This window comes from Aulonocara stuartgranti (assembly GCF_965226115.1).
Source record: "Aulonocara stuartgranti genome assembly, chromosome: 2".
NCBI lineage: Eukaryota > Metazoa > Chordata > Actinopteri > Cichliformes > Cichlidae > Aulonocara > Aulonocara stuartgranti.
In genome coordinates, this window is record NC_138940.1 from 25,152,792 (window position 1) to 25,166,756 (window position 13,965).

A 13,965-nucleotide genomic window follows, 5' to 3' on the forward strand; every position below is an offset into this window, starting at 1 on the left:
TTACGCAATAAAGTCGATGGAAAATATCCACATAAGTGATAATACATTTTCTGTTTTGCAATAACTGGTTAACATTGCCTAGCAGATGAGGACAGCATTTTGCCGGTAATGAGCCAGACATTGTTATGTCATTTTGAATCGGTGGAAACCAAAGCAGAGCAAAAAGAGACTCTGTATCATCTTTACATCTTCCAAAGTGGCCATATTATATATTATATATAATATAATATAATATACATTTCTCAAGATAACTACAGCGCAACCTAGAGCACAATTTGGGTGAAGGGCCATTAGGTGATCACTGTGTCCATGTTTTGCCAAAAATACACTAATACTCTAGGAGGAGTGACAAATTGTGTGCAAATGATGAAAGTGACCTTGACCTTGGGCAAACTGTGGGTGAAGGCCCCTTAAATGGTAAATGGCCTGTATTTGTATAGTGCTTTACTTAGTCCCTAAGGACCCCAAAGCGCTTTACACTACATTCAGTCATTCACACACACATTCACACACAGGTGATGGCAAGCTACATTGTAGCCACAGCTGCCCTGGGGCGCACTGACAGAGGCGAGGCTGCCGGGCCCTCCGACCACCACCAGTAGGCAACGGGTGAAGTGTCTTGCCCAAGGACACAACGACCGAGACTGTCGGAGCCGGGGCTCGAACCAGACACCTTCCGATTACAAGACAAATTGCCAACTCTTGAGCCACGATCGGTCAGATAAAATTCTGACCACTACTGTAGGACGACGAGCAATTGTTATGACTTTTTGTGGACAGATGGACGGAAGTCATCAATCACTTGACCTAAAATTCATATTTCAGAATAAAGTTCTTGCGCTCTTCTTTAGTCTTTTGGGTGCACATAAACATCATCAGAATACATACTTGTATATAGTATTGTGTGTGTGTTTTGAGAAGGAATATACATACCTGCAAACACTGCAGACAAAGCACTTGGGGTGGTACGTGCGTCCCAGAGCAGAGACCACTTCTCCCGTGATGAAGGTGTCACAGCGGTCACAGCGTGTACCATACAAACGCTGATAGTCTGCTGTACAGATGTATTCGCCCTTCTTCTGGAAGAAGCCAGATTGTGCTAAATCACAGTTACACACTGTGGACAGAATGGTGAGAGACAGGAAAAGTGGGCCATTGGAAACAGTAAGGCATACAAAACAGAATTCTATATGTCTGTTTTTATTTCTATTTTTGGTTTTCCGCTTTAAGAGAACACATTTTTCTTTATCTGTCATCTGCTCTTTTTCTCTGTTTTGTTCCTCTACCAACACATGTTTTTTTTCAGTCAGCACGTTTTTCATTCAGTCTGAGCGCCCTCCTTTTTTACCTGTTTGTGTGTGTATACGTGTGCTTGGTTGTGCTGTGTGTGTCTGTTTGTCTTCACACACGGCTGCTAGGGAAGTTATTCAGTTCCAGACAGTGGTGAGCCAATTTGCAGTGATGGGAATATAATTATATAATCAGTGGAAAAGTCATTTTGTGCTAAACAATGTGAAGAAGGAGACAAAACAACAAACCACAAGCTCCCAACATCATCAGGACATCCACTACGGTCTCATTACATTTCACTGGAGAAGACATCAACATTTCTTGCTGTGTATGCACAAGGTAAGTGCTCAGTTTGTGTATGTGTTTATATATATTGTGGATCCCAAGCAGACAGTACGTGCTACAGCCCTTTGCTGTGTAACTGAGAGGGAATTCCAGTGGGTGTAACAATATAGCCAAGAGGCATTTTCACAGATCAGCGGCCGGCGTGGTCTCTAGTTTCTTCCTATGCAGTTAACCAACAGAAAAGGCTGACAATTACTGGAACATCTGACTGAAAAAACTATTATTACCTGATACATATTGCACTAATAAAGGTCATTAGAGAGGTACTTGTATAAACATTTTGGGTTTCTTTTATTGTTTTAGCCAAATGAGAAATTCTTGAAACCAACATAAAGAGTATTTAAACCTTTGCCAATGCTGAACTTCACCCTCTCTTTCGGCATTATAGCTTTGACCCAGTAATTACTCATTTGCTGACACGGGCACTGTAATTAGACTTCTGTATAGTATACAATTATCATGTAACATAGCAGCAACCACTATAACAGTTCAGATGGCAAAGCTTCAGATGGAGCCAGCCATCATTCTTATCTAAACACTTCTCACTAAACATTGGTCTAATATCAAATAGGGGTCTTTTTTCTACATTCATAACAAAACCTGAATCGAAACCTGATGTTTTTTTCCCCACATTTCAGTGTGAACACATGTCCATACACATCAGACTGAACTCAAAATGTCAGTTTGCATGTTTAAGGTTGGTAATGTCACAAACCATAATTTAATTCTAGTTGAATTTCATGCCTCAGGCTGTTTGTAGAAGTCTTTCCTTGCTGCTTTATAGGCTCCCTTACAGAATCCATATGTGTATCCCCAAAGCAAGTGAGTTGTGTGCTTATATGCACATAGCAAAGGAGTGGTAACTTAATTCATTATTCATAACAATTGATTATTTCTGACTCAGAGACTCAGTGTACAATCTGTGTTTTTCTATATCTTAGACCTTTACAGTCATGTGAAAAAGAAAGTGACTTTATGCAGTTCTGTGCATAACGGAAAAACTAAGTAAACCATTACTGCTTCTACAGGCCTCAAGAGGTTAAGTATCACCAGATTTCTTCTATATGCACTTGAATAGGTGATCATATATCAAGTGTGACCTCCTCTATGAAACCAGAAGTTGTGACAGTTTGCTGTTTAGGAGCATTCAGATGTGTCTTAACACAATCCCTAAATCTTCCCATCGAGAGGTCAGACTTTGCAATGCTCAGTGGAACTGGAAAAAACAAAAGCGCTACATCTCAGACTTTACAGACCTCAGTTAGCATTTTAGATCTTAAGTTTCATGACAGTACAATTTGGACCTGGGCACACAGCCGTTACTGAGCTAATCATGAACTCCTCTTTATGCCAAAGTATTCTAGACTCAAATGTGAGGCCATCTGTCCTATAGCTGAAGCTTTACTGAAACTGGATCATGCAACAGGACAGTGATTCCCAAGCACAGCAGAAAATCTACAACAGACCACCTGAAAATGAAAGAAACAAGGTGCTACAGTGGCACAGTCAAAGTCTAGACCTCAATGCTGTGGTGCATAAACAAACAACTGCAAACCTCAATGAACTGAAGCATTGTTGTGAAGAAGAGGGGGCCAAAATTCCTCCAAAACAACAATTATTCCAAGTGCTAAAAGTGGTTCTACAAGATACTAAATCATGACGTGTAGTTAATTTTCACAGGAGTGCATAGAGTCCCGTGAAAGTAGCTAATAACATGTAGCAGCAGTTAGAAAATAAACAAAACCCATCCTCCAGGACGTTAAGTGACTGTTAAATTATCACTACACCTAGACAGAATATTCAGTGTTTATGATGTCAGGAAATTATGTATTAAAAACTATATCAACACCATAAGCAGTAGGTCTGAGCTGGTAAGTATTAATAAACTCTTTTTGACATGATATTGTTATGGTGCTTGTTCCATGTGGAAACATCACCTGCTGAACACAGAGACTCTTGCATAAATGACCTCCAAAAGACAGGTGAACTTGTGGTGTTGTTGGACCAGAGCAGACTCTGTGCAGAAATACATCACATGTCCCTGGTGAAGCAGGAGGTCTTGCAAGCAATGGTCAGTGAGTTAGAAACACATCCAGCATTTGCCTCCCATGTTTCTAAATTTGAACTCCAGTGTGTGTGTTTCTGTGTGTGTTTAATTTTCACTCAGATGTTTTAATCAGCCGATGATGGAGCGGTGGCCTACCCAAGATGTACCCTTTGTCCTATGACAGCTGGAATAAGCTACAGCCTCCCACCACGACCCTGACCTCAATAACTGTGAAAAAAAAATAATGCATTGAAATATGAATGCCATGATGTTATTTTGTGAAACTCTGGATGCATGAGAAACTCCTGTGTTTCTACACTGAAGCCAAATCACTGACTATCATCATCATATGTAAAGGAAATATAAGCTTTAGGGAAAATCAGTAGGTTAACAGTATCAGGTTAACTGCTGCTAAATGACTGCCACAGTAAATAAATATCTTCATTTACCAAGGCATCACTCTTCTTACGATGGAATGAATCACCTTCAATACCAATAACTTACTGATGTAAAATGGATTTATACTGGCCACATACTACAGACTGCTCTAGGCAGTACTTGGCTCCCTACAGCCGCCCAGTTTTCAATTTTTGTTGGCAGGCTGAGAGTTCACAGACATGCAGACATACACATAAACCCTTCAAAGGGGCTCATTTAATCTCAAGCTGTTTATGAGTGGAGCACATTGACTTAATGGTGTAATAAAAGATCAATGGGCCCTCACTTAAAAACAAAACAATCTCCCTCAGGAGGATGGAGACACATAAATCCATCCCCGATGAGGTGGCACACTGCGTATGCAGAGATAGCATGACAGAACTGGACAGCGTGCACACTGAGATGCGATCGCAGCAGATCTTTATCATTTTGACAGGTCATTGGCATTGAGGCACAGTGGGTGCAGATTTGCAGTAGAGGAGCATAAGAAGATCCATAAGGAGATCCACAGCTCTCAGATATAAAATAGCTTGTTTATATAAATGTGTGTGTGTGCCTGCGCCAACCACATTTCCAGAACCACTGAACAATGGCACATAGCTTCAAAAAGTGCCTCGACTGCATTTTGAGCCAGACTTACTAAGGCTCTTACCAGAAACCCAAATCACAGGCTATCCAGTTCCTTTACGGAAAAAAGGGAATGAGAGGGTAAATATTTCCACTCTATTAATGTTTTCACCATGGAAAAAAAAAATCATTGTGTCTTGAAATGCCAATCACTTAATAAAAACAATGTTTTCATCTTCTCAAACTAAATTGAAGTCAATGACTGGATTCATTTCGTCTGGTTCTCGCTTGCCTCTCTCTTTTCCTTTTCCTCAGTCTCTCCACCCTCGTTCTCAAAATGATTTGCTTTTCAGTCTTGGCCCAGATTGATTTCTAAATAAGTGAAATCTGCTCAATTAGCCTAATGCACTGTATATATAAGCATATGGATGCTGGATCGAACCACAGCCAGCTGAACTGATCAGCTCAGCCTGGATTGGACGGGAGAGATGTGTGGTTCACCTGTTGGCTTATCGCGCTGTTTTCTTCAGGCGATAAGCCGGTTGCATTGCAAAGGACTTCCCCCCTTACCCAGTTGCCAGGAGGATATAAACCTTCCACGGTTGCCCTAGAGACAGCTAGGTCCCAGTTTGAGTGATGAGGTGGTGGTGGTACTGGTGGTAACTCATTCGGAGAAGCTTTAGTTGAACGGGAAGCTGTAAATACCAAACCTCGTCTTTCATAATCTGATGATCTGTAGCCAGGTTCTCTGTTACTGTAATTGTGACATAAAGGATTATACCATGTTCTGATTTATATAGTTCTAACCTAACCAAACAACCTTTAGCAGACATTAATGATGAAATGAGAATTTTTGCAGCTACTCTTTTTATTGGATTTAAAGACTTTCCACAATATTTCTGTAACTACAAACATGCCTATTACTACGAATCAATCATTACATCAGATCAAACTACAAGTATTGCTTGTTTGCTTTAACAGGGTAATCACTTTGTAATGTGCACCTGAGTGAGTAACCAAAAGAAAATTACACTTTTTAGATATTTGAAAAAAAAAGTGCCATTCATAACACTTTCCTAAAAAGCTTTCCACTTTTACAAGCCTACTCAGAAGGAGTCCTTCTACTTTCCAAGTACTCCCAATTCAACTGTGACCATCAAGCATATTTTCTAAGCTCATCCCTCAGAATTTTAGGTGCCAGCACAGTGGGTGGAGTTGGGAGTGAATCCGGTGTCTCTGCTGCTGCTGCACAGTTGTGGCCCAGCTTGGCTTTAAGAAGAAAGATTTTGGTTAGAGCCACACAACCAGCACCACATGGGTGCGGGCACACACCCATAAAAACAAGAGCCCAGCACAACTGAAAACTTTTCTGGTCTGCTTTAATATCCTCTGAATAGACCGTGAGGATTTTTACTGTGCACGTCCCACATCGATGTGCACAACTCAAAAGGCAATAAAAAGACTGTTTTGTTTGTTTGTGTAAGAAATGTGTATTATTCCGTGGAGACGTGGAGATTTATTGTCATTTAAATGCCTAAATAAAGACGAGCTTTGCAGAACCAAATTAGATCAAACACTTAATTTCATTTATTTGCTTGTTTTATGCTCTCTCCCTGAATGACATGCTAATGAGGGAAACCAAAGGATGACGCTTGTCTTCTTGATGTATTTCATTCTGGGGCCGTGCAGGAAGCATCTAGAGATTATAAGTCTCCTTATTAGAGGTTAACATGTAGGCTGGTGTCTGCAGCTGTGGTCATTATAACAGCACTGATTAGGCATCCACGGGGGGTCTGCCTGATTGGGTATTTATCTCCAGCCAACAGACGCAATTAAAATTCCCTTCTGAAAGTCAGCCCAAAACGGAACTCTAAAATAGTCGGTCACCTCCTTAAACCCCCCCCCCCATTTCTCCCCTTCTCTGTCTGTGACTTTCCGTTTCAAGACTGCTTCCAAATTTTTGTGGCTCTGAGCACAAAGTCTCCGCTTTATCTCAATTTGCACCCTCTCTTCTCACCACTACAGAGCTGTACCTCAACACAACCTCGCCTTTTTTTTACAGTGTTCCTTCCCTTGCTCTGTCTGTCACTGTAACTTTTTCCCACTGCTTATTACGTCACACTTAGATTTTCATAATGTGCTATTAAGTGAATCGACATGCTTTTGCAGTACCGTAAAGTAGCCTCGCGGCACATTTTAATTGCTGTCAGCATTGTGCTAATTTCCCAACCTTTTGCAGGAAAATACAGGCAGTCACAGATAGTTTAGCAAAGGGACATTTAGTAGTGGGGCAGTGACAAGTTTCATTAGAGAAAGAACTTCAGACGCACATCTGTGGTACCAACATGGGGCCCTCGCTGCCCTCTCCCTGTCCCCCCGGATCTGAGGCTCTCTGACAGGAGGGAACACTTCAAGAGTAAATAATGCGTTTTCTCAAGTTGTGCCAAATCGTGGGGCGCTGGAAGAAGGGGTCAGACAAACAGGAAGAGGAGACAGACAAAAGGCACACTAGCAGCTCTGTGAGGCACTGCGCTTCAATCTCAATACTCTTAAGAGGCGTACAGTTGATATGCAGGTAATGCAGGTTGAGCTTTTGCACATACTTTACAGTGCATGCAGTTTAATTTAATGTATTAGCATGCTAAAGCTCACTACTTAGCAATATGCATACAAGTGAACTGATGACAGCATGAATTCATTGTCTATGAAGAATTTGTACATCCATACCAAATTTGTGACAATTAATCAGGTGAATTCAGTAAATAACTAAACTTCTGATCCATATCAAGAGATGTAGTAAGGTTCAACCATCCAGTAGTTTTTGGGACATTTTTGTCTGGACCAACTGGACAGTGCTGCCACCCCTTGAGCTCTGATTCAAGCACGTCTAAAGGAAAACGGCAATAGAAGATAGACGGAGATGTTTTTATAGGAAAGGGCAAGAGAAGGAGGAGGCGGGTGGACAGCTAAAGGCTAAAGCAGAGAGAAAGCATGCATGAGTGGCAGGGCTTCCCTCATATTTGGCTGCTGTAGTTGATGGAGACAGATGGTAGCCCAGTGGAGTCGCTTCATACCAGCAGACTGAGGCCTTCAGCTTTTAACCCTAAGAGAGCTGATGAGAGATTCTGAGGGGAAGGGAAAACAAGACATGAACGAGATCACAGACACACAGAGACAGCCAGACGGCTACAGATGACGCTTTGAAATAAGCCCTAAACATGCTCCATTTGTCGGTATGTCCGAATGCGCTTGTCTAACACGGCTTCTTCTTTACAATCAAGAAAAGACTCCTTCTCTGAAGAAGACACTTGCACACCTAGGAAGCTGCACCTCACTGTTCCAAGCAAGCACACACAGACACACCTAGAGGAAACAAAAAGGTTCTCAGTATGTGAAAGCCATGTTCGTATGAGAAACGAACAGAGGTATAATGCCTGCCATCTAAACCGAATCCAGAGTCGTAAGGGAAAAGCGCCACTTCCTGCCACACTCCCTTCTCCCTCCGCCAGAATCTCTCCCTAGCAACCATGCATTGGCGTGGTGATTGGACCGGCGTACCAGCGGTTGCTATAGCTACAGGAAGCTCCCCTTTCCTGTAACCCCCTCGTTTTTTTGTGTGGTTTTTTGTGCTTTTTCTGTGTCTGTCTCTCTGTTTCTCCTCATAACCTTGCTGTCTTTATTTCTCTCTTTGTTTTTTTTATATTCTACTCCCCACTGTACTTCTCTCCATTACAGTCTCTCCCCTTGCCTTCAGAGAGCAGTGGCAGTACAGTACAGTAGGCTGATGTTAATATGATGGTGGCTGATGGCTTCCAAAGGGAGGCTGGATTGACTGAGACAGATCTGCAGAGAAAGAGCCAAAGATGCTGCTACTTTATAAAAGCCCTGGTGAGAATATCAGCCAGAAAGGGTGCATTAGCAGAGCAGTCAAGTATTTATCTGACCTGTCTGAATAAATCTTGTATTCCCCTCAGCGCTGTTTTATGAGAGAAATCTGCTTTGTCTCAGAAAATAAATAACTACCGGGAGCAGGTTTGCAGTTTATGTGCAAAGGTGTCTGTGTTTGCATCTGTCTCCTGCTCTGTTTAGATATTTGCTTCTCTGTGTCTGTGTTCTTTGTTAGTCTGTGAGCTGGCTGCATAGGAAGCAAGCACCTTGATTTATGTTTGAGTTAGCCTTATGCTTGTGACACTGACAGGCTCCCTCTGTTTTTGCTGGAATCTAAGAGTGCCAATTATGCTTTGGGTAAATGTGGTCACTATGTCACTGAACCAGTATGCACTAGTCAGCCCATATAGCAGTAATAGAACACTCCATCGTTACACACTATAGCTGCTGACAAGCGCTACAGGATGCATGTATTCAGGGGCTGTTTAATCATTCTGTGAGCTGGCTTCTGTCTTCAGCGTTTTCCATACTTCTTCTTCTTTTTTTGTCTTGATATTTTCCAGCTGATTGCGTGGCTGCTTTTTCATGCCATAATCAGCTGCGGTATAATGGGTTCAAATGAGATGATTAGTGATCTGTTCCTCCTCTAACTAATGCATGAGAGATGAATTATGGTAATGTAGCATGCAGAAGGTTCATAAGTGTGGGCAAAGATAGAGGGAGAATGAAATGATAAATGATGTGGCTGTATGTCCATATGTGTTTTTACATGCTAAGAGAATGTGGGAGACAGTAACTGAGAGTGTCAGACTTTTTAAGACTGAATGATCAGGAGCTATTCAGTGGGGCATAGTCAGCCCTTTTGAGGAGAAAAGGGGGCTGGATGCAATACAGACAGAAAAGGAGAAGTAGGAAAAACAGGAGGGAGATTTTTTGTCATAGTTTCACAGTGAAGATGAAGGAAATGGTCAAGGTCAATAACCTGCGCACTCATTCTGATTTCTAAAAAGAGAAAAAAAAAGGCCAGGAAAGCGCAAAATCAAATGATGAAACACATCCCGGTCTCAAAGTTCATAACCAGGAGTGATAGATAAAGATATTGGCTGCCGGGCAGTGAATTTTCACTACGGTGTGTTGGCATAATACAGTTTAGCCATTAGCCTCCAAATTGCGCACACCGCTTGCCAATGTCATCCTGCCCCGAGATGAGAAATTGATTTCATGCTTGAGTGACTGTCATGAGGAAAAAGAAGAAGATGGAGAAAGCAAAAGAGAGAGAGAGAAGAAGAATCAGAAAAAACACATGACAGAGATGGACAGACACGGGAAAAATCCTACCAATGCATTCAGGACATTTTTACACTCTCGAAAAATATACAGAGAACAAACTAAAAGCCAAAGTCAATGCAGACAAAAGGGGAAAGATGGAGTTTGCGAAGTTCAACGGAACATGGAACATGTTTGTGTGTGAGGGGGATTTACACACTGAACAATAAAAGCTTTAGAAAACTGCTGGGTGTGCAGCAGTCCATACGGGAGAGCATATTATGGGCAGGTTTGTGTCAGAGCCTGGCCACACAATAGTCCCCCATTGCCTCATGGGAGCAGGAGAACTGTCTGGAACACGAAGGGAGAGATTTGTCAGATAGGTGTAGGCTAAGATGATGCGATCAGTGACAGCTTTCCATTAGCATCGCGCTGCTACGAGTGTGAAGAAAGGGAAGAAAAGAAAGTGAGAATCAGACTGGCATTATACTAGTGATGATGTAATGTTTAGGCGACACAAACGACCCCCCATCCCCCCTCTTTTTCTCTTTTCTGCTCGGTTTCGGTGCTCTGCCCCCCTTTTTCTCTGGGGCACAGAACAGAGCCTTTCGATTGGTTAATAGGACCATAGAGATGCTGAGAATATCCACCAACCAGGGCCCGGGTGCCCCTTCACATCGTTACCACAGCAACCCCACACAACCACAGTGAGCGTGCACACATGTATACAGTAGACGTGCGTGCTTATAAACACGACTGCATGTGTGCACAATAAGCTTTTTTTGGTTTTTTTTACATGTGTGACAGCTAGATGTAACAACAATCCTCAGAAGAATAGCCTTCTGTGAGTTTATCAACTGTAGAACGTCTGGGAGCTGCACAGCACTGTAGTGCAGAGAATAACAAACCCAACTTACCCACCATTGCTTCACGATTATCTAAAGACTACTCAGTAGAGCAGGGCGATATGACCAAAAATATTTATCACGATATACATTTGAAAATTTGCGACAACGATATAACTGACGATATAATTGACACTAGACAAAATGCTTTACAACTCCACAACTTTATTAGTGCAAAAAAAACCCATCAATGTATTTTCACTTAAACAAGCAGCTGTTTTTTATGTGCATTAAAGTTATATAAAAACGTAACAGTGCAAATGCAAATTCCTTGCTAACATTAACCAAAAGGCATTTCCAGTGGAAATTGGCCGACATATCCTCAGCATAACCATGTATAATATCCACAAAACTTAAAAAGAGGTTCTACACACACAATACCGTAATGTTATGTTGAAGTATCACAGTACATATCACTCCACGAGGCTCCTGCCTACGACAGCCGTAATGCTCCGACAATCCATCAAGCTGTGCGGCTTCGTAGCTTAGCAAAGTCGTTCTAAAATATTTGACAGATTTTCGAGCGCCGTGTACATAAAATCGTTTCGAGGTCAGTAAACACAACCAGAATTCAAACATAAGGCACACGGGATTATAAGGGGCACTGTCGATTTTCAGAAAAATCAAAGGATTGATTTTAAGTGTGCCGTATTTTCCAAAAAACCACGGTAATAAAGACGGCCCGCTAGCATGCTCTACCAAAAATAGTGCTTTGTTGTGTATCTGACGGACGAAAGCTAAACCAGTTCCACACCACTGAAGTTGCAGCATTTTTAAAAACCAATTCTGGTTCATTTGCTTCATTCAACGATCTGCTTTCGCCTTTCACATTCTCCATCGCCGTCATGCTTTTTCCGTCATGTGCGTATGAAAACAAATGCACTGCGCATGCGCGTTTTACCCATATTCTATCGCGCTATTTCATTTTCTTATCGTTGCCCAACATTATACCGGTATTACTGTGAACCAGAGGTGTGGACTCGAGTCACATGACTTGGACTCGAGTCAGACTCGAGTCATTAATTTTATGACTTTAGACTTGACTTGAAAAAATGTTCTAAGACTTGTGACTTGACTTGGACTTTTATACCAATGACTTGGGACTTGAATTGGACTTGAACCGGTTTACTTGAAAAGACTTGATATTTTACCCCAAATATAAAATTTAACATGCATATTATATAGAGATTGAAAATGTGACGTCATTCACGGGTAGAACCGCAAAGGATTCTGGGAACTCGTGGCAAGCGGTACTAGCGCACACAGACTTTCAATTGAAATCAGTTATACAGCGATAAAAAGAAACACAAAAATGTCAAGAAGCCGTTGTATTATTAACTGCAATAGCCGGTCGCATGACAGCCACGGGAAGCCGACGGGTAAAGAGATCGGTTGTTATCAGATTACGTCGTTGAAGAGAAATTGTTCGAGCCATGTTTCCGAAGTAACAAAGACGCGACGGATGGCCTGGATTGCAGCCATTCAAAGACCAAATATAACGTCCCAGAACACTCCAGCTCACAGGTTAGTCTGCTCCAAGCATTTACACGAAGGTCAGTGTTTTTTAGTAGTTAATACGTCATTTTCATAACATAATTGGTGATATAGGTTACAAGCAAGTCTGGCGCTGAACAGAAATTGTCGTGCTATGCTCCTTTATTTATTGTGCATAAATAGTGAATTGTCCTGACACAATATTGCGTTTCGCTTCTGTTATTATGGTACATTGACAAAAACATATACTTTTATTCACAGGATAAAACAGGTTTTTTGAATCACTAATTGCCCAGTACGATTACAGCATACAATATTGTTGTCACTGCTACATTTCTGTGATGCTACCAGAAATTATTTCCACTACTAATTAATTACCGTTGAGCTCAAAGGTCCTATTAATAAACGGTTAACGAATGTGTATTTATGACGACGATTTGTGAGACTGGTAAACTTATGATACGTACGATGGTCTTTCGTTCTACACGGTGCATTTCAAGGTCCTGTACCCATCCGTCGGTAAACTGTACCTGGGCTTGTTGCAGTGACCGGAAGTTACTAAACTTCATGAGTGTGTGCACTCACTCCAAGAACCGTATGATTATAAATATGCATATAAATATGCTACGATGAGATAGCTGACTTCATCTAACTAGCAAATGTTGTCCAGGCTACGTTGGTGATACAGTTTTTTTTTAATGTGTATGATATTTTTGTCATGCGATTTTAAAGCCGGTCCTACAACCGCATCCAAGAATGACATGCAGCTTATCTCAGAACTGTCGGTGAAAATTATTCTTGGAGCTAGGTTTAATTGAGCTGCATTTTAAAGAGGTGCAATTTCACAATTTGTGTATATTTTCTAAGTTCACTATTTTGTCATGTGTTGAGAAAAACACAGATTTAAAAATTACATGGTCTAATATTTACATTTAGCATAACTGCAACATGCTTTTTTTCGTTTTTTTGAATGACTCGAAAGGACTTGAAATTCAAAGTTTCAGACTTGTGACTTGACTCGGACTTTTACACCAGTGACTTGAGACTCGACTCTGACTTGCCTGACATTACTTGAGACTTGACTTGAGACTTGAGGATAAAGACTTGAGACTTACTTGAGACTTGCAAAACAATGACTTGGTCCCACCTCTGCTGTGAACGGTATGATATGGCCCAGCCCTACTACTCAGGACGTTTCCTTATGTAAAAAAGTTGTCGGGGTGTTAAAAAAAAGAAAAAGACAGTTGTCCTGTCTCACAAAAAAAAAAACAGGGAATGAAAAAAAAAAGAAATAATATTTTTTTTGTTTTTTCATTTTTTTAAAAATTTGCACTGAATAATGTTTACAGTGGAAGAGTTTGCACAATTCTAATGAGCTTGAAACTCAATTTTTGGTACGACAGCATTTATTCTTTGGCACAGCCTGAACTCTCTGAGCAAAGCTTTCTTGTCATTTGTAGTCTACAGGAATAGTTCTCCAGGCTTCTTGAAGGACATTCCAAAGCTCTTTTTTGGATGTCGGCTGCCTTTAGTTCCATTCTGTGTCAAAATTATCCCACACTGCTTCAAAAATGTTGGGGTCTGAGCTCTGGGGTGACCAATCACTGACTCACAGTACTCCATTGTGTGGTTTTTTTATCCAGGTATGCTTTTACTGCATTGGCAGTGAGTTTGGGATCATTGTCATGCTGAAAATGAAGGCATGAAGGCGAATTTATGGTTCAG

General features: G+C 41.3%; 1 protein-coding gene across 8 annotated transcripts in view; it reads right to left on the minus strand.

Annotated features, from left to right (window-relative positions):
- ablim3 (actin binding LIM protein family, member 3) overlaps positions 1 to 13,965 on the minus strand; it is a gene marked incomplete at its 5' end in the record, with an annotated part of 50,242 nt that overhangs the window by 20,921 nt on the left and 15,356 nt on the right. For all 8 annotated transcript variants that reach the window (XR_014278490.1, XM_082544501.1, XM_082544500.1 and 5 more), the window contains one exon: positions 934 to 1,117. Coding sequence is in view for 7 of the 8 variants with exons in the window: in XM_082544501.1 (XP_082400627.1) it covers positions 934 to 1,117 (184 nt within the window). The remainder of the gene's footprint in view (positions 1 to 933; positions 1,118 to 13,965) is intronic.